Source organism: Thalassophryne amazonica, chromosome 9 (assembly GCF_902500255.1).
Source record: "Thalassophryne amazonica chromosome 9, fThaAma1.1, whole genome shotgun sequence".
NCBI lineage: Eukaryota > Metazoa > Chordata > Actinopteri > Batrachoidiformes > Batrachoididae > Thalassophryne > Thalassophryne amazonica.
The window spans coordinates 98,139,670-98,166,005 of NC_047111.1; the positions used below are offsets into that span (position 1 = coordinate 98,139,670).

A 26,336-nucleotide genomic window follows, 5' to 3' on the forward strand; every position below is an offset into this window, starting at 1 on the left:
GAAATCTAAAGTAATCATCAGTTTTAATCAAAACAAATAGTAGAATAAATGATGCAGACCCACGGGGTCTCCAAACTGCTGAAACAGGCCTAAGATCAGCTTCCAAAGAAACACTCTTTGAGCTTTCCAATCTCAGAAATAAAATGCTTTGCTTTGTTTTGTTTATTCGAGCCACTTTGTGCATATGACATCAGCCATTACAGCAAACATCGCCTGGGAGGACCTTGTCCACCATCAGCGATCAATGACTCTTCTCAGCCAGCTTCTTCAGTGTGATGAAGGAATCGGACATCCTCCACTCCTCCATCAAATGGGGGGATATGTAGTGCATGGCCTCGCTTCACTGTAATTAAATAAATACATTAATGCTTTCTCAACAAAAACCTGAGGTTTTGAACACACTGTTTTACTCCTAACTGGGAAATTCCTGGGTCCACCTGGAGATGAGCTTTGGAGACACTCCCGTGGGCCTCCACACTGTGGCCCCACACCATAACAGAACTGTGGCACAGAGCTTCAAAGGAGCCCTTGCTTGTTTATCGGTTAAATTTCGGTCACTGTGAATTACATGACATTATAATTGCTTCATGTCAGAATCTGAACTTCCCCAGGCCAGGAGAATCCACCTTTTATAGCCTCATGCCAAGGCCAAAAATTCTCCAGACTGGAACAGGATCTCTTCCATGATAAGACGCGGCCATAAACTTTCAGCCTTGACAATCAGCTATTATCTCTAGGTCTAAGTGAAGGAAAAGACCTTTGCTTAAAATAAAAAATGCATCAGTATTCTTTTATTCATATATAAAAACTTGCAATGTTGTCTGTGTTGCTTATTCAAGCAAATGCTTTGCATGTATTCCATTTAATTGACGTGTTCTTTGTAACTGCTGTTGTGTTTAAATGTGATGTTTCTGACTTATCCATGTTTTGATAATGGAATATTCTGTTAACCAAGTGGTGTGTGTAGGATGTGTTTAAGCCTTTAATAACGTTATATTCATCCCCAAAATGTCTTAGAACAAATAGTATGCCAAAATAGTTAATGTGTTTAAATAGCTGAATCATTTTTCTGAGGACATGAAGTTTTCTGTAAAGTTATACACCCTTTAAGAAGTTAGAACAGAGTTTCTTCTCTCGTGCACCCCGCTCTCACTCCTCTCTCGGAAGGCTCTCTCTTCCCCTCTTCTTTCTCTTCCTTTCTTCAAATGCTTAACTTTATTTTTGGGTCAACAAGGCCCCATGCTAACCTAGCTAAGCTACCACATGGCTTCATTCATTGTTTATTTTTTGATAACTTTTAACAAATTATTAATAGCCTGACTTTTTAAGGTTCGTCAAGTCTTTCAGATTTTTAAGAGAACGTCCGAGCTGAGCTTTTCAAAATAATAGTGAATTTACAGAAAAGCGACTTTCCTTTTCTGTACTTTACAACACTGCTCTTAAAGTTTTAACTTTTTTCTAAATTCACAAAGACTTTTAATCTGGCTCCAACAAACTTTTTAAAAGCTACCAGAACCCATTTTCAACAAAACACCTTCCACCTCTGGGGTCAAGCAAGCTGACGGACCTGACTGCAAAGCTATCCTGTGTCGGTAAAACCAGCCGACACTGAAGCCTTGGGATCGCCGGGGAGTCCGCTGGTGTAACCCTTGACCCAAGTGAGCTCACGCTGCAAATCAACGAAGGACGGACGATTCATCTGAACCACCTCTTCAAGCGGATCAGCCAAGTAACCAAGTTAAAGGTTCCAGAAAAAGGGTTTTGTTGTCAATGGTTGCAAAGTGGCTTCTTTTTAAACATGTTCCTATATTTGTTTAATAATTTTCTTAATAATTGGCTTCAAATTTCATCACTAAATTCTAATCAGATTTATTTACTTAAAGTCTTTAAGCTTTATCGCTACTTTCTTTCAACATCTCATGAGTAAGCACATTGTGCCCATAAATGAACTTATTTAATCATTGTTCACAAGAATGCCATTCACTTCTTGTTCATTTCTTGTATATCTGTAAAAATTTTTGTTTTTTAATATTTCTGCTGTGGTTCATTTTGTGTTCAGAAGGAAACCTTTTGTCAGTCGTGTCGTAGAATTCAGACTTTCACACCAGAGACTGATTCATTAAATTGAGACTGATTGATTAATTTGAGACTGATTTAATGGTTGTTTAAATTAAAGTACCTATGCTTTAAATAGGTGGTGCCCTGAGATAATTAGATATTATTCTAATTTAATAATTATTAAACCCTAAAATTGTTAATTATTTTGGTGACCCATTAATGAGGTCTAGGCCAATTTAATTCAATTTGGGAGTTTAACAATACTTAAGCTACATATTTTTGGTGCTCTCAGTGAGGCCAATCACACATTGCGAGGCTTAACTACTTATTCACTGCATTAAATTATTGCCCATGTGAGGTGCCATTCATTCCAAATAAGTAAATTAATGTAATTTCGTTACATGTTGCTTATGCACCAACATCACCAGATAGAATTCCTTGTATGTGAGAATTTACTTGGCAATAAATCTGATTCTGATTACTACTACTATTATTATCATTATTATTAGTTATTATTATATATTTTGTTTTTGAATGAATGCTTTGGCATGTGATTTTTCTGTTGTTTTCCTCTTTTACTTTTTCGGTATTGTTTTTTTGTTTGCAGTTACACTTACCTTTACTTTATGTCCTGATTGTTGTTTGCTTTTCAGTCATTGTCTTGTTTTTCAGTGAACCTCCATCACGTATTGGCATAGAAAAAACACCTTTCATTTGGAATTAGAAAAAAAAAAAATGTGAGGAATATTTGAATAACTCACATGAACCACAGACTGCCGCTTAGACTCTGTCAGTCTGAAAGAATAAAATTAAGGTGAAGCATCAAGATGTTGAACTCTCTGGATGCCATTTGAGAGGAAATTCAACATGTTTTCTTGTGACTTTGAGAAACACAACACTGGACAAATTTTAATCACAAGTCAAGGTGCATATTTGCAACATGCACAAACTTTGCACATTCCATGAATACATGACAGTTCATTGTCAAAAAGTTGTACACTATTACAGCACAGTTCATAAAGTACATAAAAGTCAAAAAGGCAAGTTTATTTCTCTACATTTCTTATAATATCGAAAGTGATCAAATGATGAATCATAACTCTGCCTCTAATGTGTAGCCACATTCATGAATTCAATTAATTTCAGTGATTATAAACTCTTCTTCAGTTTAACGTCATTCTTTTAAAATAATTTTTCATTAGATGTCATTTTTCCACAAATGGTTTTAATTTTAAGGAAAGATTATAATAAGAAGTTCAGTTTAACTGATCCAACACCCTGCAAGTGTAAGCTGTGTAGCTGAGGTATTAAATTAAGTTACACGTGTCCCAGCTATGAATGACAACATGGTTGAAACAAAGTAAGTGAAAACAACCACAACACACGCGCGCGCACACACACACACACACACACACACACACACACACACACACACACACACACACACACACACACACACACACCACACACACACACACCACAACACACACACACACACACATCACATAAAAATATCCTCCTTCTACACTAATACACATTGTACAAACCTGGTAACATTTATCTAAATGAAACACCTGTTTCTGGCACCTTGCTTAGCAGGCCTTGGAAGTTGAAGAGTTTGCAGTGATGCAGAGGCTCATCTGAAACCTGGATTGTGGACTCCAGACAGGGTGCTGATCGGAGTGCTTTTGCCTCTGAGGAGGGTGAGGGAGAAGACGAAGAAGCAAACACTCATAACACCCAGGATGATCATGCCTGAGATGAGCGCGCTGGTCACTGCGTTCATGTGAAACGCTGGTGGTTTCAGCTGGGCTAAAGCAGCAACAACACACACAGAGTTAACTTTGTACACGTATAATCCATGATTTTTCCATGCAGAAAGGGTTATTGAGTTTCCTTTTTAAATGAATGTGTTTTAAAGCTGCAGTGTGTAGGATTTAGTGTCATCTAGTGGTGAGGTTGCAGATTGCATTATGCCATTGCTGGTCTTTATTTTGTTTTCCTTTTTTTTGTTTGGTGAAGGGATTCATACTTGCCTTATTTACTCTTGTGATAATCACTATGTATGATTTTCCATTTAACAAAAATTAAGGTTCTCACACTAGTTAGCCTGCACCAGTAATCAGTAGAGAGTGCAGAGGGAGCAAACTCTGATTCCACTTCTTTTTTCTTTAGTCTTCCAGCCACACTGCAAAATGCAAGCAGTGGTGTATGTATGTCCTATTTAGGCTACCGTATCAACATGGCGATGCAACATGGCGGCTTCCAGGAGGGGCCCGCTGCCATGTAGATATGAAGGGTTCATTCTCAGTTCATGAAAACACGTTGATTTGTTGTTGCCGATACACGAATGAACAGATGGTTATGAATGCTAATTTCCATTTCTGAAAACAAACACCACAAAAGTTGGACACTGTAGCTTTCAATAAAGCTTACTTTAAAAGTCAAAAAGCCTTAATTTATGCTTTGTGACTGACCAAACAGGGTCAAGATTTGCAATGAAGAAATTAAATATGTTCATACCTTCAAATACCTTGTTGCTATTATTTACAGTACCTTATCTTTTAAACATCATATTGATTACCACTCTTCAAAGATAAATGGATATACTATGGTTTTTAAATGGGGCAGTAAAAGTCTAGAAACCTTTAATAGTGGCCACACTTACTTATGCTTACTCTGAGATTATCTGAGAAGTTGCACCTGTTCCAGCCACTAATAAATTACAGGTCTGTCATTGTGTGTATAAGGCATTGTGAGTAATAATCAAAACAAACGGTCACATACACAAGCTTCTCGATGACCGTCATAGTAAAGACCATCTGAACGTATGTACGGTGCATCTGGAAAGTATTCACAGCGCTTCCCTTTTACCACATTTTGTTATGTTACAGCTTTATTCCAAAATAGATGAAACTGATTTTTAGCTCAAAATTCTTCACACAATACCCCATAATGACAATGTGAAATCAGACAATGTGAAATCACATGTACATAAGTATTCACAGCCTTTGCCATGAAGCTCAAAATTGAGCTCAGGTGCATCCTGTTTCCACTGATCATCCTTGAGATGTTTCTGCAGCTTAATTGGAGTCCACCTTGGGTAAATTCAGTTGATTGGACATGATTTGGAAAGACACACACCTGTCTACATATATGCACAAACCATATAGAATGCTTTTTTTTTTACATAGTTAGCAACTTGAAAAACACTTATAATCCCTTTTGCTCCTGTCTGCTATGTATTTTGCAGCAGTGCAGTAACTAAGAGAAGCTGAGTTTAACTCTGCCCCAGCAGAAAGGACCTGGCTACCAAACTGCCACAAAAAAAAAAAAAAAAACATGATTCCTTAACCCCGTGCAGTGGTCCAGCGATGAGGCAGAGGTCTTGAAATGGGAAGCAGGTTTGACTTATTGTTTTGACTTATAAAACAAATTATTCCGGATAGAATAACTACATTAATGTAAACTCTTAACATGTACAAAGTGGATATATAACACATATCTGTTAAATTTAAAATAATGTACTCCTTCTGAAGATTTGAACATTAACACACAGATGCCCAAAGGGATTATGGGTAAGGGATTATGGGTCTTAGCCTCCGCTCATACTAATTGGTTGACTGATTCATTCTATGTAAAAACTAACACAAGTGAATCAATGTAACGTGTGTTGGTGTGTACAAATAAATGCGCTTTTGTAAAATCAAAATGCATAGAACACTGCCATCTACTGGTGACCGGTTGTATCACAGTGTTGTCGACCACAGGATTTTAAAATTATCTATAGGTTTCCAAAACCTGAGAGACCACACATGTGGAGATAAAAAAATCATAGATCTGACAGGTTTAGTTGTACAGTGTGTGGTATCAGCCACACGGTAAAAACAACACACATGAACAGATTTCACACACGAACATTCCCAGGTCAAACACCTAGCTTTCTGATTAGCTGTATGTCACATTTAGCTCCTCGCGTCCTTTCGAGCAGATCACAGAGTGCTCTTTACACACCACACACGGCAGGGATATCTGATAAGATTATATTTAGTGTCATGACGATTGTCAGGGCGTCCTTAAGATTGTCGGAAGGGGAACATCGGGTCCGATATCTGCCTAATTATCTTGTCATGTGAACCAAGCTTAACCAGTTGGATGTTATGACACCGCATAGAGCCGCTAACTGATCGGATGTTATGAAATGATAAACCACCCAAAAATGTATCGGAAGTTACAGAAAACCAATAAATTCCAGTATTGTCTCTGGTACGTTTGTAACTACTAACAAACTGAATTTGAGTTTTAGCACCACAATAATTTCTGGTAGCATCAAAAGCAACAACAGACCCAAACAATGAGCCCACACTTCTATCTTTGAACATCTTGCCCCCCCTGCTGGAAGCTCTTGTTTACTACACAGCTTCCAGCACAGCAACAAGCTGCGAACAGCCACAAAGCCTAACACTCTACCTGATCACAATTCTCCGGTCAGGCAGGGTCTTGGAAAATAAAGCAGTGCTGACTTATGGTTTTGACTTATAAATAACATTAATACCGATAGAATAACTCTATTAATGTCAATTCTGTCATTTGTACAAAGTTAAAATATAACATATATCTTTTAATGTTGAATAATGCACTAATTCTGAGGTTTTGTAACAAACACAGACAGATCGCAAAGGATTCTGGGTAAAATGTGCCTCTGCCAAACTGATTGGTTCAGTCATTCATTATGTAAACCAACACATTAATGTGACGTGTGTTGTGTGTTGGTGTTTACAGATAAATGTGCTTTTGTAAAATATTCCATTTTTTATTTGTAAAAACTGCCATTTTTACGGAGCCCTGGAAGTGTCATCGCAAAATGTTTTGCATGTGGAGAGAATGTGCGCTCATTTTATTATATTATGTGTACATTTTATGATGTTGTCTGCACGTTTTATGATGTGAGCATGTTTTATTATATTGTAAAACGTGCACTCAGTATTGTCTTGACACATAAATGTTGGCTTTACACTGTGTGAGTTTTGGCCCTTTTTGAGATGATTTGTCATCCATGCGAGAATTTTTTGGACAGAGTTTCAGGTTAATCGCACATCCTGCATTGTGTAGTGTACATGGAGTAACAAGCTGCATTTAACATCTCACGACCACCTCCTGATCGCCGATCGTATGGTCGAATGAAAATCAAACCTGTTTGATATTATTCTGGTCGGCCGCCATGAGGGTATCCTGCTGCTGAAGAGCTACAAGTATCCAACCGCTCACACTGTGCATGTGCAAACACCGCAGACCTGTCTTGTAATGTTTTTTTTGTTGTTGTTTTGTTTTGTTTTTAAACTTTGATGTCTCCCATTGAGAGTTTTTGTAAATTAAGTTTGAAAAAAGCTTATGTTTTGCTTCTGGAAACACGAGTCCGACGTGTGGTTTTTGAACGTACAATGTGTGTAGAACATAAATCGTGCGCTCTGAACTTTTTTTACACCGTATGGTTCTGTGGTACAGTTTGAATTGAAACCGAGTACAGTGATTAAAAATATCATACAGTGTCTGCCCAGCTTCAGGACGAATACTGCCATGAACTGCCATGAACACTACTGACCAGTAGATGGCAGTAGAGACCATGAAAACTTGCCAAAACAAAATTCCAGATAATTCGTGTCTGCTACATTTAAGATGCGTGGAATTTAACAAACACAAACACAATAACAATGTCTATAAACCCAGAGAATATATTCACGAGAGTTTTAGGCACTAGAGTTTAATGATGTTGTCCGAGGAGCCTGAACAGAGTGTCTGAAATGCATTTGTCCTGTCGTGAACGTACTGAGATTATCCTATCCTACCCATAATGCACTGCTGGACACAGCATGTGCTCACTAAAACCTTAAAAATTAGCGCATTACTTTAAAACTAAAACATATATCTGATATTTTCACTTTATAAAACTTCAGACGTGACAGTAATTTTAAATAACTTGTCCGAAATTAGTTTTGTTAAAATTTGAACCATAAGTTAAAAATGTATGCCTCTGGATGACTTGGGTGATATTGCCAGTGTATCAGTATGGTGTTAAAAAAATGATTTTTTTTTTTTTTTTGTGACCAGTTCTTCAATCCCTGCAGAGAATAGAGCAGTTTCTCCTAGAAGCAGTTCTCTTCTGTTTGCAGAAGGTGGAACTATACATCTGTTATGAAACTTTTAACAGGTAGGTGCTCAACTGATTCTAAATTTTAAAAATGTTTGTTGCTTTGTTTACTAAGTTATCAGTCTAAAAGTTATCAGACAAAAATTTATTGGAAGATAATTAGTCCAATAATGGTTTTTAAAGTAATCTAAAAAGATAATCCGATAATGAAAGCAATATCTTCGATAATTATCTGTTATTGGATTATCAGAACTGTGCCCACCACTGCTAACAGATCGGATGTTATGACGCTGCACGGAGCCGCTAACTGATCAGATGTTATGACGCCTCATGGAGCGACTGATTGATACGTTGACACCACACGGAGCCGCTAACCAATCGGATGTTATGACACCACACGGAGCGACTGATTGATTCATTGTGACAACACACCGAGCCGCTAACCGATCGAATGTTATGACACCTCACGGAGCGACTGATTGATCCGTTGTGACACCGCACTGAGCCGCTAACCAATCGGATGTTATGACGCCACATGGAGCTGCTAACTGATCGGATGTTATGACACCTCACGGTACGACTGATTGATCCGTTGTGACACCATATGGAGCTGCTAACTGATCGGATGTTATGACACCACATGGAGCGACTGAGTGATTTGTTGTGACAATGCACCGAGCCGCTAACTGATAGAATGTTATGACACCTCATGGAGCAACTGATTGATCCGTTGTGACACTGCACTGAGCCGCTAACCGATCGGATGTTATGACACCGCACGGAGCGACTGATTGATTTGTTGTTATGACGCCGCACGGAGCGACTGATTGATGCGTTATTATGACACCGCACCACAAAGTTCAACGACCAAAATACCAACATTCTGGACGCAATGAACATGTTTTCACTATTATTTGATTTCTTTGTGCGACTGACATCATTATTCAGGCATTCAAAAGGCGAATCCTATCGCCACACAACTCCAACCACACACAAGAAAGTTTTTTGACAGTTCTTGTTATTGAAAGAAACCTTGTCTCCCTAACCAGATAGAGTTGTGGTGTCATCACGCGTGCGCTTAGATGCTGTCTAGCTGGATCTTCTTTTTTTTTTTTTTATACAAATGAAAAAATGACATATTTTACAAAAGCACATTTATTTGTAAACACCAACACGTTACATTGAGTCACTTGTGTTGGTTTTTACATACACTCAACAAAAATATAAACGCAACACTTTTGGTTTTGCTCCCATTTTGTATGAGATGAACTCAAAGATCTAAAACTTTTTCCATATACACAATATCACCATTTCTCTCAAATATTGTTCACAAACCAGTCTAAATCTGTGATAGTGAGCACTTCTCCTTTGCTGAGAAAATCCATCCCACCTCACAGGTGTGCCATACCAAGATGCTGATTAGACACCATGATTAGTGCACAGGTGTGCCTTAGACTGCCCACAATAAAAGGCCACTCTGAAAGGTGCAGTTTTATCACACAGCACAATGCCACAGATGTCGCAAGATTTGAGGGAGCGTGCAGTTGGCATGCTGACAGCAGGAATGTCAACCAGAGATGTTGCTCGTGTATTGAATGTTCATGTCTCTACCATAAGCCGTCTCCAAAGTCGTTTCAGAGAATTTGGCAGTACATCCAACGAGCCTCACAACCGCAGACCACGTGTAACCACACCAGCCCAGGACCTCCACATCCAGCATGTTCACCTCCAAGATCGTCTGAGACCAGCCACTCGGACAGCTGCTGAAACAATCGGTTTGCATAACCAAAGAATTTCTGCACAAACTGTCAGAAACCGTCTCAGGGAAGCTCATCTGCATGCTTGTCGTCCTCATCGTGGTCTCGACCTGACTCCAGTTTGTTGTCGTAACCGACTTGAGTGGGCAAATGCTCACATTCGCTGGCGTTTGGCACGTTGGAGAGGTGTTCTCTTCACGGATGATGCGAAGGAGATGTGTTGCACTGCATGAGGCAAATGGTGGTCACACCAGATACTGACTGGTATCCCCCCCAATAAAACAAAACTGCACCTTTCAGAGTGGCCTTTTATTGTGGGCAGTCTAAGGCACACCTGTGCACTAATCATGGTGTCTAATCAACATCTTGGTATGGCACACCTGTGAGGTGGGATGGATTATCTCAGCAAAGGAGAAGTGCTCACTATCACAGATTTCAACTGGTTTGTGAACAATATTTGAGGGGAAATGGTGATATTGTGTATGTGGAAAAAGTTTTAGATCTTTGAGTTCATCTCATACAAAATGGGAGCAAAACCAAAAGTATTGTGTTTATATTTTTGTTGAGTATATATAGATATACGAGGTCTCTTAGATAATAAACCGACCCTTTTATTTTTTTTTTTTACTATATGGATTTGAATGACATGCGATTACACCAATCATGCTTGAACCCTCGTGCGCATGCGTGAGTTTTTTCACGAGTGTCGGTGACGTCATTTCCCTGTGGGCAGGCCTTGAGTGAGATGTGGTCCCGCCCTCTCGGCTGAATTCCTTTGTTTCACACGCTGCTCGAGACGGCGCGCGTTGCTTTATCAAATTTTTTTCTGGACCTGTGAGGAATATCCGAGTGGACACTATTCGAGAAATTAAGATGGTTTTCTGTGAAAAGTTTAACGGCTGATGAGAGATTATGGGGTGTTTCTGTCGGTGTAAGGACTTCGCACGGAGCGGGACGTCCTGCAGCGCTTCCAGGCGCTGTCGTCGGCCTGTTTCGAGCTTAAAACATCCTAATTTAAGGCTTAATTCACCCAGGACATCGTGAGAGAACAGAGAAGATTCAGAAGAGGCCGGCATGAGGAATTTATGCGGACATTCCACTGTTTAAGGACATTTTTTTAATGAAAGACGTACGCGCAAATTCGCCGAGTCGTTTCCGTGACGACTCGGCAAATCTGTGTGCGCCGCGACAGGAAAAACACCTCCGTGTTGAAAACCATTTGTAGAATTCAGGCGGCTTTTAATGGCTTTCAACAAGTGAGTAACTGAGAAATTGTTTAACAGCTTGGGCATGTTCCAACTTGCCCGTTAAGATTTCCAACGGAGGTGTTTTTCCTGCCGCGACCCCCGCGGTCGGGTCCAGCCCGACATGCGACTCTGCCCGCACGTTCTTTCATTACAAAATGACCGTTAACAATGGAATGTCCGAATAAACTCCTCATGCCGACTTCTTCTGAAAGTTCTCTGTTCTCTGACGACTTACTGCGTCAACAGAGCCTGAAATGTGGAAGTTTTCAACTTGAAACGGCGAGACGCTGCCGCCTCGAAGCGCAGATCGCCGTCAGGCGCCGTGGACCGTCCTTAAAGCGACACTACCAGACCAAAATCTCTCATCAGCCGTTAAAATTTTTACCGAAAACCAGCTGAATTTATTGAATGGTGTCCACTCAGTTGTGCCTTACAGTTTTGAAAAATTTTTTATCAAACAAAGCAACAGTCTCTGAGCCATTCCTAAACAATGAAAAAAATCGACGAGCGGGTGGGCGACTCCTCACTCAAAGACTGCCCACAGGCGAATGACGTAACCGACAGGCGTGAAAAAACTCTCGCATACCCACGAGGGTTCAAGCATGTCTGATGTAATCACACGTGATTCAAATCCATATGGTTTTTGAAAAAATAATAAGGTCGGATACTTTTCTAATAGACCTCGTATATATAGGAAGGAAGATGATATGAGAAGTAACAGCCTTGTAAAATGTAAGTAAAATTTCTCTTGACTATAAACCTACTAATTGTATGTTTAACAATTCACGAAATAGGATGTCTGGACAGCATTTGATTCAAACGTTCCCACAACATTCAGGTAATGTTACCTAAACTCATAACCTAGTCATTGAAAGAAATTCAGAGTAAGAAAGACGGTGAGACTAGAATTAATATGTTTGTCAAATTTCCTTGAACTCATCTTGACTTCTCAATATATAAAAGGAGGTAATCACATGAGGAAAACATTCTAGAAATGTTCCTAATAACTGTAACCTAAATATAACTAATATATAACATTACCAAAACATTATGTTTTAGCTGGGAAGCACACAGCCAAGATATCAAAGGAGTGGCTTCAGGACAACTCTGTGAATGTCCTTGAGTGGCCCAGCCAGAGCCCAGACCTGAATCTGATTGAACATCTCTGGAGAGATCTGAGAATGATTGTGCACTGATGCTCCCCATCCAACCTGATGGAGCTTGAGAGGTGCTGCAAAGAGGAATGAGCAAAACTGCCCAAAGATAGGTGCACCAAGCTTGTTGCATCATATTCAAGAAAAACTGAGGCTGTAATTGTTGCCAAAGGTGTATCAACAAAGTACTGAACAAAGAGTGTGAATACTTATGTAAATGTGATTTCTTAAGTTTTTATTTCTAATAAAAAAAATTCATAAAAACTTTTTTCATGTTGTCCTTATGGGGTGTTGTGTGTAAAATTTTGAGGGAAAAAATGAATTTACTCCATTTTGGAATAAAACTGTAACATAACAAAATGTGGAAAAAGTGAAGCACTGTGAATACTTTCCGGATGCACGGTATGTTGAAGTCACCACTTATCTCTTGGATCGATAACTCCCAGCTTCACCTACTCGGCTGGATTTCCACACACTTCATTTGCATTGTGTCAAGTAGCCACCGTGTTTTTGACACATTTTTAGTCCAGTCTACATGTTTGTTGTAATGCATTTGGGGAATGGGTGGATGAGAGCGAGACAGAGTGATAGAGAGATAGAAAGACAGAGACAGACTGGGGGGGGGGGGGGGGAGTTTACAAGAGACAGTGAATACATCAGGGAGTGTTTCTGCTGAGAAGAATGATAACAGAACTGAAAAAAGAGACAGGTGATTATTTTTGGGAGGTAAAAGAAAGCGAGTGTGGCTGGGATTATAAGCAGAAAAAGTGCTGCATAATGTGCAGTTGTTGATCAAATACAGAAGCAGCGATTCGACCACCAGTTTGAACAGGAACTGTGTTGAATTCTTCCGTAATTGTTTATTTTTTACAACTACATTGGGTAAGTGCACTGTGTTGTAAATATTTATGAAGACAGAGTACGACGATGTGATCACTGACAATCTGATTGACCCCTCAGTTGCATTTTACTTCCAAATGTGTGCAAAATATACTTGCTGCTGAGTTTCTATGCAGCAGTATGTAATGCTGCAACTAAGATGCATCTGAAACATACTGCTGTGGGCCAGCGCTTTATTTTTGTGCTCCCTTTAAGAAATGTCCCATTTTCGTGATGCAGTTTTTCATGCCCCATCATAAAAATGGGGCGCTTTCTGTGATGCATTTTTTTTTAAATTTATTTTACTATTTATAGTCCTCCCCTTCTCCTAACTCTAACCATAACTCCCCAGACCTCCATGTCACTCCGCATTTTGTGCCCTCATCACAAAAAGTGCCCTATTTGCGTGACGATATCACAAAGTCTTCTGCCCTCGGTTAGTGCGATTACGTAACCTAGACAGCGAGCTAAACACCCGAATGGTTCCAACAATAAAAGGACATGTTGTTGTCATCTTTACCTACTGAAGACCATTTTGTACTTTTTTTGTGAAAAGATTATGATTTGCCAAGGCTCCCAAATGAAAAACAGTGCGGCGAGATATGAATCGCCATGTTTGCACCTGCTGTGCCGGCTTCCAAGTAGTTACGACTCATTTAGCTGCTACTTACGATCACTGGCCACTAGGGGCGCTGTTATAGAGATTCACATATACAGCCAAAGGTGCAAATAATACTATAATAGTGGCAAGAGTGACATCTACTGGCAAAAAAGGAAGAACAGAACCAACTTCCACTGAAGATGAACCTGTACCACAAAAAAACATACCACTCTACTTCAGAGTGAGGGGCAGAACACTCCCCGCCTGACGTCTGTAAGATGTCATCACAAGGATTATGGCAAAGAACTCAAACATCTCTTAGGCACCAACAACACCACTTCTTGGAGTCCAACGATGTACTCTTTCTGCCACTGACTCCAGAACACATTGGCCAAGTGCTGCACTTGTCTCCACTGCGCTCTGAATAGGTCACTGCTGTCAAAATGACCAGGTGGAATTGGAGGAGTACCAACTTTCTGGGTGAGGAGGGTGGCAGGTGTAAGGATCACTGGGTTTTGTGGGTCTGTCGAAACTGTTGTGAGCGGCCGTGCATTTACTACTGCAGTCACTTCAGCCATGAATGTCACTAACACCTTATGCGTGAGCTTTGCATTGTGTTCCAGCAGCATTGCATCCAGAATAATGGAGTGTGACTCCAATCATTCCCTCCCAGGAGCCCACCATATGGGATGCGTTTGGGGGGGGTTAAACTGCCACTGACACTGGTTGTCTTTCAGGAAAGAGTCAGTTTGTATATTTGTAGCTCTCTGCAGGCACTTACAAGGTTGGTGCCACAATCAGACCTGAGTAGTTTGGCAGCACCTCTGTGAATAAGCGATGCAATGCATTGGTAAATGATGTAGTGTCCATTGATTCAAGTACTTCAATGAGTATGTCACGTGTACTCATGCATTTAAAGATCAGCTGTAATTACACGTTGTCAGGACTAGCGGTCGGATATGGCTGGATGCAAATGCAGGACACAGACAACTGGCTCTGTAGGTAAAAGCTGTTTACTAAAACAGTAAACAGGGTCTGGTACACAACGAAGCAGTCCAACAAGAGTAACAAAAACAGAATCATCAGGCAAAAGGCGTGGTCGAAGATACAGGTAAGTAGTCATACACACTTGAGGCTAGCAGGTCGAGAATACAAGAAAACAGAGCTGGAAAGTGGGCACAGGGCGCAGCAATCTGGCGAAGAACAAGGAGAACAGAGGAGCTTAAATAAGCCCTGGCAAAGAGGTGCTGATTAGAAACAGGTGAGCATGGAATGAACCAGAAAAAGGGCGTGACCAGAGAGAGAGAGAGAAAGAACCACCCCCAAGAGACAGTAGGGCAAGACAAGAGAAAAAGGGACAGACAACCCCAACCGGAAAAACCCCAATCCTGACAGTACCACCCCCCCTCAAGGGCCGAACCCGGACGGCCCAGGAGCAGCAGGATTAGCAGAATGAAAAGCACGAATGAGACCGGGGTCCAACACAAACCGGGAGGGAACCCATGACCGCTCCTCAGGACCGTAGCCCTCCTAGTCAACCAAATACTGCACCCCCCGGCCCCGACGGCGCGAAGCAAGCAGCCGGCGGACAGAAAACACAGGTCCCCCATCCACCCACCGGGTGGAAGGCGGGGGAACGGCCGGAGGGCACAACGGGCTAGACTCAAATGGCTTAATGTGACTAACATGAACTGTAGGGTGAATGCACAAGGAAGAGGGTAACCAGAGCCGAACCGAAACAGGATTGATAACCTTAGTGATGGGGAAAGGACCAATGAACCTGGGAGACAGCTTACGCGGTGTCCCACAGAGAGGCAAGTGATGGGTGGACAACCAGAACTTCTGACCGACTGAGTACACAGGAGCCACTGACCGTTTACGATCAGCCGCCTCCTGAATCCTGAGATGGCAGAATTCCCTCCAGAACCCAGAAACGAACTGCGGACCCCGGTCAGAGACGATGTCCTGTGGGAAACCATGGAGACGGAATACATGAGTGAGCATAATCTCAGCTAACTCTTGGGCTGAAGGCAGTTTGGGCAAAGGCACAAAATGACACATCTTAGAAAGGCGATCTACAACAGTCAAAACAACCGTATGTCCTTTGGAAGGAGGGAGTCCGGTGACGAAATCCAACGAGATATGTGTCCATGGTTGTCTAGGAATTGACAAAGGCAGCAGAGAACCAGCGGGAGGGCGAGTTGAAGATTTATGCATGGCACAGACCTGACAAGCATTCACAAACTCTGTAACATCGTTAACCAAATGTGGCCACCAAAACCGTTGTTGCAGAACAAACATAGTCTTTTTAATACCCAGGTGGCATGAAAACTGATTACTATGAGCCCATTGAATAACCTCCCCCCTAAGGGAACCCGGAACGAACAACTTACCGGTAGGACACTCGACCGGAATAGTTTCTGTCTGTAGTGCGGCCCTAACCCGGGACTCAATCTCCCACGTAATGGCGGAAATGAAACAGGACGAGGGCAGAATGTTACCCGGATCTACAGGCACATCGGAGCAATCGTACTGCCTAGATAAAGCATCTGGCTTACCATTCTTTGACCGTGGCCGATAAGTGATAACGAAGTCAAAGCGACTGAAAAATATCGCCCATCGTGCCTGACGGGCATTCAAACGTTTGGCTGTACGCAAATAAGCTAGATTTTTATGGTCTGTGTACACCAAAAATGGAATTTGTGCTCCCTTGAGCCAGTGTCGCCACTCCTCCAAGGCCACTTTAACCGCTAGCAGTTCCCGGTCGCCAATGCTGTAATTACGCTCCGCAGCAGTTAATTTACGAGACAGATAGGCACAAGGGTGCAATCGTCTGTCTGTGGGACACATTTCTGGGACAAGATGGCTCCCAAACCAACATCCGAAGCATCGACTTCCACAACGAACTGCCGTGCGGGTTTCAGGGAGGAGTAGCACGGGGGCCTTGGTAAATCATTGTTTTAGGACCCTGAAGGCCTCATCACATTCCGGAGTCCACTTGAAAGTCTGTAAAGATGAGGTCACATTATGGAGCGGTGCAGCCACAGAACTAAAGTTTCGGATGAACTTACGATAGAAATTAGCAAAACCCAAAAATTTCTGTACATCCTTGCGACTACTAGGCACCGCCCAATCATGTACTGCTGCTACTTTGTCAGGGTCCATTTGGATCCTCCCTTCAGAAATGACGAACCCCAAAAATGACACTGTAGATTTGTGAAATTCACATTTTTCTGCCTTGACATACAATTCATTCTGTAGGAGAGTTCGTAACACTGTGCGCACATGCTTAATGTGTGAATCTAGGTCAGGAGAGAAGATCAAAATATCATCCAGATAAACAAATGCAAATTTATTAAGGTATTCCTGCAAAACATCATTAACCAGGTTCTGGAAGATGGCAGGTGCATTAGAAAGTCCAAATGGCATAACTAGGTATTCGTAGTGACCCGTCGGAGTGTTAAACGCTGTCTTCCACTCGTCCCCTTGCTTGATTCTAACCAGGTGATAGGCATTACGTAGATCCAATTTAGTGAATACTTTGGCGCCCTCTAGAGACTCAAAGGCAGAGGACATCAAGGGTAAAGGGTAACGATTCTTGATTGTTATTTCATTTAACCCCTGAAAATCGATACAGGGCCGAAGCGTCTTATCCTTCTTCTCCACAAAGAAAAATCCAGCACCTGCGGGAGACGAAGAGGGCCGAATTAAACCCGCGTCGAGTGACTCTTGGATGTACTCCTGCATAGCGGTGCATTCAGGCGCTGACAACGAATACAACTTTCCCCGTGGGGGACTGGTTCCTGGTAACAAATCAATTGTGCAATCATACGCACGATGAGGCGGGAGAGACTTAGCTTTTGCCTTACTAAAAACAGGCACCAAATCATGATAACAGAGCGGGACCCCGGTTAGGTCCGACTAAATGGCCATTGGCTGTGACTTGAGACTGGTTAAACACTTTCCAGGACAAGAGGATCCCCACTCAATGATCGTACCATTAGCCCAGTCGAAGTTGGGGCTGTGCTGTTGCAGCCAGGGGTGCCCTAGAATAACGGAGTGAGTCATCTTGTCCAAAATGAGAAAGCTGATTGCTTCTACATGGTTCTCATTAATAGTTAGACGGACTGACTGAGTACAGTAAGAGATCTGCCCAAGCTTATGTCCGTCCACCGCCCTAACAACCAGAGGTCGTGAGATGCAAAATAATTTCAGGTGCAGTGACTGTGCGAGAGAAAGTAACATCAGATTAGCGTCTGATCCCGAATCCACTAAAGCTTGCACCATAATTGTGTCCTGATCTGACTGAAATTTAGCAGGGATTAAATTTTGGGAGCTTGAAGCAAACAAAGAGCTGTGACTCACCCGTACTGAGGCTTGACGCTTAGCTGAGGCACCCCTGACTGGACAACTTGCAACTAAGTGACCGGATTGGCCACAATAAAAACAAAGTCCATCGTCCCGTCTTTGCTGTCATTCCTCCTGAGACAGAGGCGTGTCGCCAGGCTGCTTTGATTCTTCGGTCCCGTGAAGTGTGGAGCTGACATCGGAGTGCTGGACCGGAGCGGAACTTGGGTGCGGGCTGAAGGAGCGATGAGGAAGATGACGTGGCTTGTGATGACAACGTTCCGGCAGGTGTCGGTCGATCCGAATCGCCAGGGCGATCAAATCGTCCAACTCCTTGTGTAATTCCACGGCGATCAGATGGTCTTGTACCTCTGCTGCCAGTCCCTGAAAAAACACATCTTGAAGGGCAGCTGAGTTCCACTCACTCTTTGTGGCCAGGATCCGGAAATCCACTGTGTAATCGGCCACTCGGCGAGTGCCCTGCTCAAGCCTCAACAGAGAGCGTGCTGCCTCATGGCCTGGCGAGGTATGTTGAAAGACCAGCAGGAGTGCTGCAGTGAAAGCACTAAGGGAGGAGCAAGATGGCGACTGAAGGCTCCACTCTGCTGTTGTCCACACTGCAGCCCGACCGGAAAGGTGAGAGATGATGTATGCTATCTTCATCCTGTCTGACGGAAACATACTGGGCATGAGCTCGAAATGTAATTCACACTGTGTGATAAAGGGCATAACATCACCGGTCTCCCCAGAGAAACGGTCTGGACGGGAAAGCTGGGAACAAACGACCGCTTCAGGTGCGGAGGTTGAGATGACAGAGGATGGAAGAGACGCTGGAGAGCTGGTGTTGTCCTTCATCGAGTCTGGGCTGGCCTGATTATCGAATGTCGACAGGAATGGTACCAACTGAGAACTCACAGAAGCCATAAAAGCGTCCTGTCGCTGAGAAAGCTCATCGAGACCAGTGCTGAGAGCGGTGAGCCGATCCTCTTGCTGAGCAAGCTGCTTCTGATGGTGGCGTACCGCAAGCTGGAAAGGCGTCATGTCCGCTGCGTCTATTGTTGGCCAGATTGTTCTGTCAGGACTAGCAATTGGATATGGCTGGACGCAAATGCAGGACACAGACAACTGGCTCTGTAGGTAAAAGCTGTTTACTAAAACAGTAAACAGGGTCCGGTACACAGCGAAGCAGACCAACAAGAGTAACAAAAACAGAATCATCAGGCAAAAGGCGTGGTCGAAGATACAGGCAAGTAGTCATACACACTTGAGGCTAGCAGGTCGAGAATACAAGAAAACAGAGCTGGAAAGTAGGCACAGGGTGCAACAATCTGGCGAAGAACAAGGAGAACAGAGGAGTTTAAATAAGCCCTGGCAAAGAGGTGCTGATTAGGAACAGGTGAGCATGCAATGAACCAGAAAAAGGGCGTGACCAGAGAGAGAGCGAAAGAACCACCCCCAAGAGACAGTAGGGCAAGACAACAGAAAAAGGGACAGACAACCACAACTGGAAAAACCCCAATCCTGACACACGTGTTCTCACAAGAGGGCGAAGCTACTGAATACTACAACCCTACAACCCCTGGCAAAAATTATGGAATCACCGGCCTCGGAGGATGTTCATTCAGTTGTTTAATTTTGTAGAAAAAAAGCAGATCACAGACATGACACAAAACTAAAGTCATTTCAAATGGCAACTTTCTGGCTTTAAGAAACACTATAAGAAATCAGGAAAAAAACTTTTGGCAGTCAGTAACGGTTACTTTTTTAGACCAAGCAGAGGGAAAAAATATGGACTCACTCAATTCTGAGGAATAAATTATGGAATCACCCGGTAAATTTTCATCCCCAAAACTAACACCTGCATCAAATCAGATCTGCTCGTTAGTCTGCATCTAAAAAGGACTGATCACACCTTGGAGAGCTGTTGCACCAAATGGACTGACATGAATCATGGCTCCAACACGAGAGATGTCAATTGAAACAAAGGAGAGGATTATCAAACTCTTAAAAGAGGGTAAATCATCACGCAGTGTTGCAAAAGTCAGCTGTGTCTAAACTCTGGACCAAATATAAACAACATGGGAAGGTTGTTAAAGGCAAACATACTGGTAGACCAAGGAAGACATCAAAGTGTCAAGACAGAAAACTTAAAGCAATATGTCTCAAAAATCTAAAATGCACAACAAAACAAATGAGGAACGAATGGGAGGAAACTGGAGTCAACGTCTGTGACCGAACTGTAAGAAACCGCCTAAAGGAAATGGGATTTACATACAGAAAAGCTCAACAAAAGCCATCATTAACACCTAAACAGAAAAAAACAAGGTTACAGGCTAAGGAAAAGCAATCGTGGACTGTGGATGATTGGATGAAAGTCATAGTCAGTGATGAATCTCGAATCTGCATTGGGCAAGGTGATGATGCTGGAACTTTTGTTTGGTGCCGTTCCAATGAGATTTATAAAGATGACTGCCTGAAGAGAACATGTAAATTTCCACAGTCATTGATGATATGGGGCTGCATGTCAGGTAAAGGCACTGGGGAGCTGTCATTACATCATCAATAAATGCACAAGTTTACGTTGATATTTTGGACACTTTTCTTATCCCATCAATTGAAAGGATGTTTGGGGATGATGAAATCATTTTTCAAGATGATAATGCATCTTGCCATAGAGCAAAAACTGTGAAAACATTCCTTGCAAAAAGACACATAGGGTCAATGTCATGGCCTGCAAACAGTCCGGATCTTAATCTAATTGAAAATCTTTGGTGGAAGTTGAAGAAAATGGTCCATGACAAGGTTCCAACCTGCAAAGCTGATCTGGCAACAGCAATCAGAGAAAGTTGGAGCCAGATTGATGAAGAGTACTGTTTGTCACTCATTAAGTCCATGCCTCAGAGACTGCAAGCTGTTATAAAAGCCAGAGGTGGTGCAACAAAATACTAGTGATGTGTTGGAGCGTTCTTTTGTTTTTCATGATTCCATAATTTTTTCCTCAGAATTGAGTGATTCCATATTTTTTTCCCTCTGCTTGGTCTAAAAAAGTAACCGTTACTTGACTGCCACAATTTTTTTTTCTGATTTCTTATAGTGTTTCTTAAAGCCAGAAAGTTGCCATTTGAAATGACTTTAGTTTTGTGTCATGTCTGTGATCTGCTTTTTTTCTACAAAATTAAACAACTGAATGAACATCCTCTGAGGCCGGTGATTCCATAATTTTTGCCAGGGGTTGTATGTTGGTAATATGAGCAGCAGAAGAACAAACAGCAAGATGTGTAACGCTGGCAGCTGCAGGTTTGGTGATTAAATTGGCCGCCGTTTTTCTCTTTTCTGCAAATACGAGGTCTGTGATGAAAAAGCGGTCCTTTTTATTTTTTTCAAAAAATAAATGGATTTGATTCATATGTTTTTACGTCAGACATGCTTGAACCCTCGTGCGCATGCGTGAGTTTTTTCACGCGTGTCGGTGACGTCATTCGCCTGTGGGCAGGCCTTGAGTGAGGAGTGCTCCATCCCGCCCGTCGGAATCTCTTTGTCTGAATAGCCGCTGTGGACGGCGCGTGTTGCTTTATCAACATTTTTTCTGGACCTGTGAGGAATATCCGAGTGGACACTATTCGAGAAATTAAGCTGGTTTTCGGTGAAAAGTTTAACGGCTGATGAAAGATTATGGGGTGTTTCTGTCGGTGTAAGGACTTCCCACAGAGCAGGACATCGTGCAGCGCTTCCAGGCGCCGTCGTCGGCCTGTTTCGACTTGAAAACATCCTAATTTAAGGCTTAATTCACCGAGGACGTTGTGAGAGAACAGAGAAGATTCAGAAGAGGCCGGCATGAGGACTTTATGCGGACATTCCACTGTTTAAGGACATTTTTTTAATGAAAGACGTGCGCGCAAATTCACCTCCGTGTTGAAAACCATTTGTAAAATTCAGGCGGCTTTTGATGGCTTTCAACAAGTGAGTAACTGAGAAATTGTTTACCAGCTTGGGCATGTTCCAACTTGCCCGTTAAGGTTTCCAACGGAGGTGTTTTTCCTTTCGCGACCCCCTGCGGTCAAGTCTGGCCCGACATGCGACTCTGCCCGCACGTTCTTTCATTATAAAATGTCCGTTAACAATGGAATGTCCGAATAAACTCCTCATGCTGACTTCTTCTGAAAGTTCTCTGTTCTCTGACGACTTACTGGGTCAACAGAGCCTGAAATGTGGAAGTTTTCAACTTGAAACGGCGAAACGCTGCCAGACCACAATCTCTCATCAGCCGTTAAAATTTTTACCGAAAACCAGCTGAATTTATCGAATGGTGTCCACTCAGTTGTGCCTTACAGTTTTTGAAAAAATTTTGATCAAACAAAGCAGCAGTCTCTGAGCCATTCCTAAACAATGAAAAAATCGACGAGAGGGTGGGCGACTCCTCACTCAAAGACTGCCCACAGGCGAATGACGTAACCGACAGGCGTGAAAAAACTCTTGCATGCCCACGAGGGTTCAAGCATGTCTGATGTAATCACACGTGATTCAAATCCATATGGTTTTTGAAAAAAAAATAAGGTCCGTTACTTTTATCACAGACCTTGTATATGTACTTATGTCTCCATATACATTTCTACATGCTTTACTTTTTCTTGTTCCCCGCTTTTAATATTATTATATTTAAGTAAATATTGGAGGAGTGGGGTACAGTTAGTTATAACTAACAGCTAACGTTAGCTTATCTAGCAGGTTGTAGCAACGTTCATCGTAGCTTGCAAAATAGTTGGTTCTTTTGTGTTTGACAGCCCACATTAATTCATACTTTTGTCCACATTTATTTTATATGTATCTGTTAATACCCTTACTGTAAGTTTACCTACACTATTATACTTTATACACTAATTACATTTTTATTTATCGTGTTAGCTTGCTGGGTACGGTTGGCTTATTAATGGCTAATTTAGCTCTTCTACTCTAACTAGCTTATTTTTGCTATTTACAATTTTATTTTACATGGTGTAGATTTTTAATGATTTATCAGTTTATGTGTTCCTTTAAAGATATCAACATATAGTACCTAAGTTCTTAGGTTTCCATTTGATAGCATAATGATTATACTTTTTATTTTCCTATAGTATGCAAACAGAGTTACTTTAGATAGACACCAGTACACTCACACACTCATAGCTTCTGTTTCTATAATAAAATACTAAATTTAGAGCTTAGCCTGCTAACTGTATTTAATTTTACTACTAGTCTACATGCTAAATTACCTATACTACAGTCTTCTCCTGTGATGTCTTATCCTTCTTATGTTTTATTATTTATTATGTTATATATACCTTTTTCTTGAGCTGCTTGGGTGGGTAGGGAGAGTTCCCATAGGATAAAAAAGCTTTTCAACCTACCATCCCTGGTTCTCAAGACCAGGCACTTAAGTGGGTCTACTCTACTCTTTTCTACTCTCCTATTTTACTCTTCCTTTTTAGATATTTAGATATACCTTTATATACTAGCATAGTTCCACCTTAGAATTGGAATATAATATATAAGATATACTTTACTGAATTTTCATGTAAAGATGGCTGCCCACCTTTCTGCATCTGCCTGACCTCCACGCGTTTTTCTGATTGTGACAGGCCAGGGGCCAAATACATCAAGGCCTACGTGTGTGAAGGCAGGGTCTGTGGGTAACCTGTCCTCTGGAAGGTCAGCCATGATTTGTTCTTGCCGTTTTCCTCTTAACTTGCCACAGTTAAATATTGCACTGCTTACTGCCCTTTTCCCCCTACAACCCAAAAGCCTGTAGCTCTAACTGATCTTTCAGTGAAATGTCTGCCCTGGTGGCTTACAGTCTTGTGAAAGTGTTTGACTATGAGCTGACCAAGGTGATGTTTTGCAGGGATGAGCATGGGGTGCGTCTCATCTGATCTTAACTGTGTTCTTTTCAGCCTCCCTCCAACGCTAAGGACCCCATCTGCATCAATAAATGGGCTTAGTTTGCTGAGTGGACTTGACTGTTTGATAGGTTCACCTTGTTCGATGCTGGTATCCTCTGCGTAGAGCTCTCTTTGAACAGTGCGGATGATTGTGACTTTGGCTTTGTGAAGCTGCTTTTCATCCAGATGTTTACTGCTTTTGTGCCATCCATGACATGCACACGGTCCCTGGGTTGTGTTGACAGGATTTAGCAATGTGCTTAAGTCTGGCAATGACTCTCATTAGTATTGTCCAGCTTGAGAACCTCTCAAAACGCATGCTTCCAAGTGTAGCTTTTGACAGAGAAGTAGCACATGTTATCATTGGGCGTATTTCAGTGTCAATCTCTGGGTTTACAAGATCAAAGCGTTGTTCTTGTTGCAGGCTTTGGCAAAAGTCAGTGAGGCAAGCAGGCTCACTGAGCCAAGTGGAGAGTTAGAGCTGCTCGGCAGGTAATGCACACGTGGCAGGGTCTGCTGGGTTTAAATGAGTGGGTAAGTAATTCCACTGATGAGCACCTAATACGCGGTTATGTACATAAACATAAAAACGTCTCTTTTCATTGAAGATGTAACCCAGCACTACTTTAGAGTCTGTGTAAAAGTTCATCTTGTCCGCTGTGATGTCTAGCTCCTCCAGGTGTCGTGGGCTGTCTTTGTCTGCCTGTCTTTCCTTCCCCTTCTATCTCCTCTTGTGTGTTGTTCGTCTGTTTTTCCTCCAGGTGGTGCACTGCAGAGCCGAGGAACACCTGCCACTCATCAGCTACTCACACCTGCTGCTCATCAGGAGCAGGTTACTTGAACCCTGGCTTTGAGCTCAGTCACTGCCAGATTCTTCGATCTGATTCCTGCATGTGATTCCATGATCTCCACGCCGTCATTCCTGCTGCTTCCATGCGCTTTGACGTCTGAGCTTCCTGCAGCTCATCTCCAGACAACCTGACTACCTCTAATTTCCATATTAGAGTTCATTGATCTGTTGGTGTTTCCAGATGCCTTACTGCGCAGCTTCCACGCTGCACTGCTCTTGGCTTCCATGCCAACTACAACACTACGTCACTTTGGAACTTGCTGCTGCTCTCAGCCTCAGATCGCACACCTCTTCCATGTTCAGCTAAGTCCCTGCATGTCTCTGAGATTGCTTTGTCACGCTGCTCCTGTTTGTGACTGTGCATGACCAAGAACTGTTTCCAAGAACTGTGTTCAAGAACTATTACCAAGAACTGTTACCAAGAACTGTATGAACCCATATACAGAACTGTTACAAACTTTCCAAGTCAATTCTGAAGACAAGTCCTGTTTAATTGGAACTGCGTCATAAGACGCGCAGCACCCGACCTCTGAAGATAATTCATGAACTGTGAACAATTCCTGAACAGTGAACATTATTTCCTAAATTGTGAACTTTATTTCCTGACCTGTGAACATACCTACAGTGAACTGTTAATTGTTACGGAATTCAAAGGCAGCCTGAGTTACGAGTATTATCACTCACCTCTGTTCTCCTCTTCCTCCTGCATCTTCCATCTGCATCAGACGCTCAAAGCACATTACAATTATGCCTCACATTCACCCCGATGTGAGGCTGCTTCCATACAAGGTGCTCACTACACACCAGGAGCAATAGGGGATTAAAGGCCTTGCCCAAGGGCCCTTAGCGATTTTCCAGTCAGGTGAGGATTTGAACCCATGATCTTCTGGACTCAAGCCCAACACCTTAACCACTAGACCACCACCTCCCAGTTCCATATGCTCCAGGATCCCAGCTCATTCTCCACCTTTAAAGCCTGGCTCAGCTTGACCTGCAGCTCCCTAATTTCCACCGCTACATGTGGGCTGACTCTCCACTCTGCAGGGATCCCCAGCTCAGCACATTTTGTTTATTTATTATTGTAAATAAATCTCTTTTTGTTCACAACCAGTTCTCTTCCTTGTGTTTGGGTCCATAGCCTGTACCGGTTTGGTCGTATCCAGACCTCTAACTACAACACCAGAACTAGTACAGTGACCTCCACAGCCAGCACCGCTGCACAGAGCTCCAGTCTTGGTATGTTAACGTCTGGCCTTGGAGCTAGTCTTGTTTTGCCGAAGAGGAAGCCCCCTTTGCTGTAACCATCTGTAGTTGTGAGCTTGAGGTAGGCAACAGTGCCCACAGCTTTTATGGAGGCATCACAGAACACAATGATCTCTT

General features: G+C 42.3%; 1 protein-coding gene across 1 annotated transcript in view; it reads right to left on the reverse strand.

Moving 5' to 3' along the window:
* Window positions 1-3,645: 3,645 nt before the first annotated feature.
* zpld1a (zona pellucida-like domain containing 1a) overlaps window positions 3,646-26,336 on the reverse strand; it is a gene marked incomplete at its 5' end in the record, with an annotated part of 82,266 nt that continues 59,575 nt past the window's right edge. Inside the window, one exon of the mRNA XM_034177465.1 lies at window positions 3,646-3,870. Within this exon, the coding sequence (XP_034033356.1) occupies window positions 3,695-3,870 (176 nt within the window). The remainder of the gene's footprint in view (window positions 3,871-26,336) is intronic.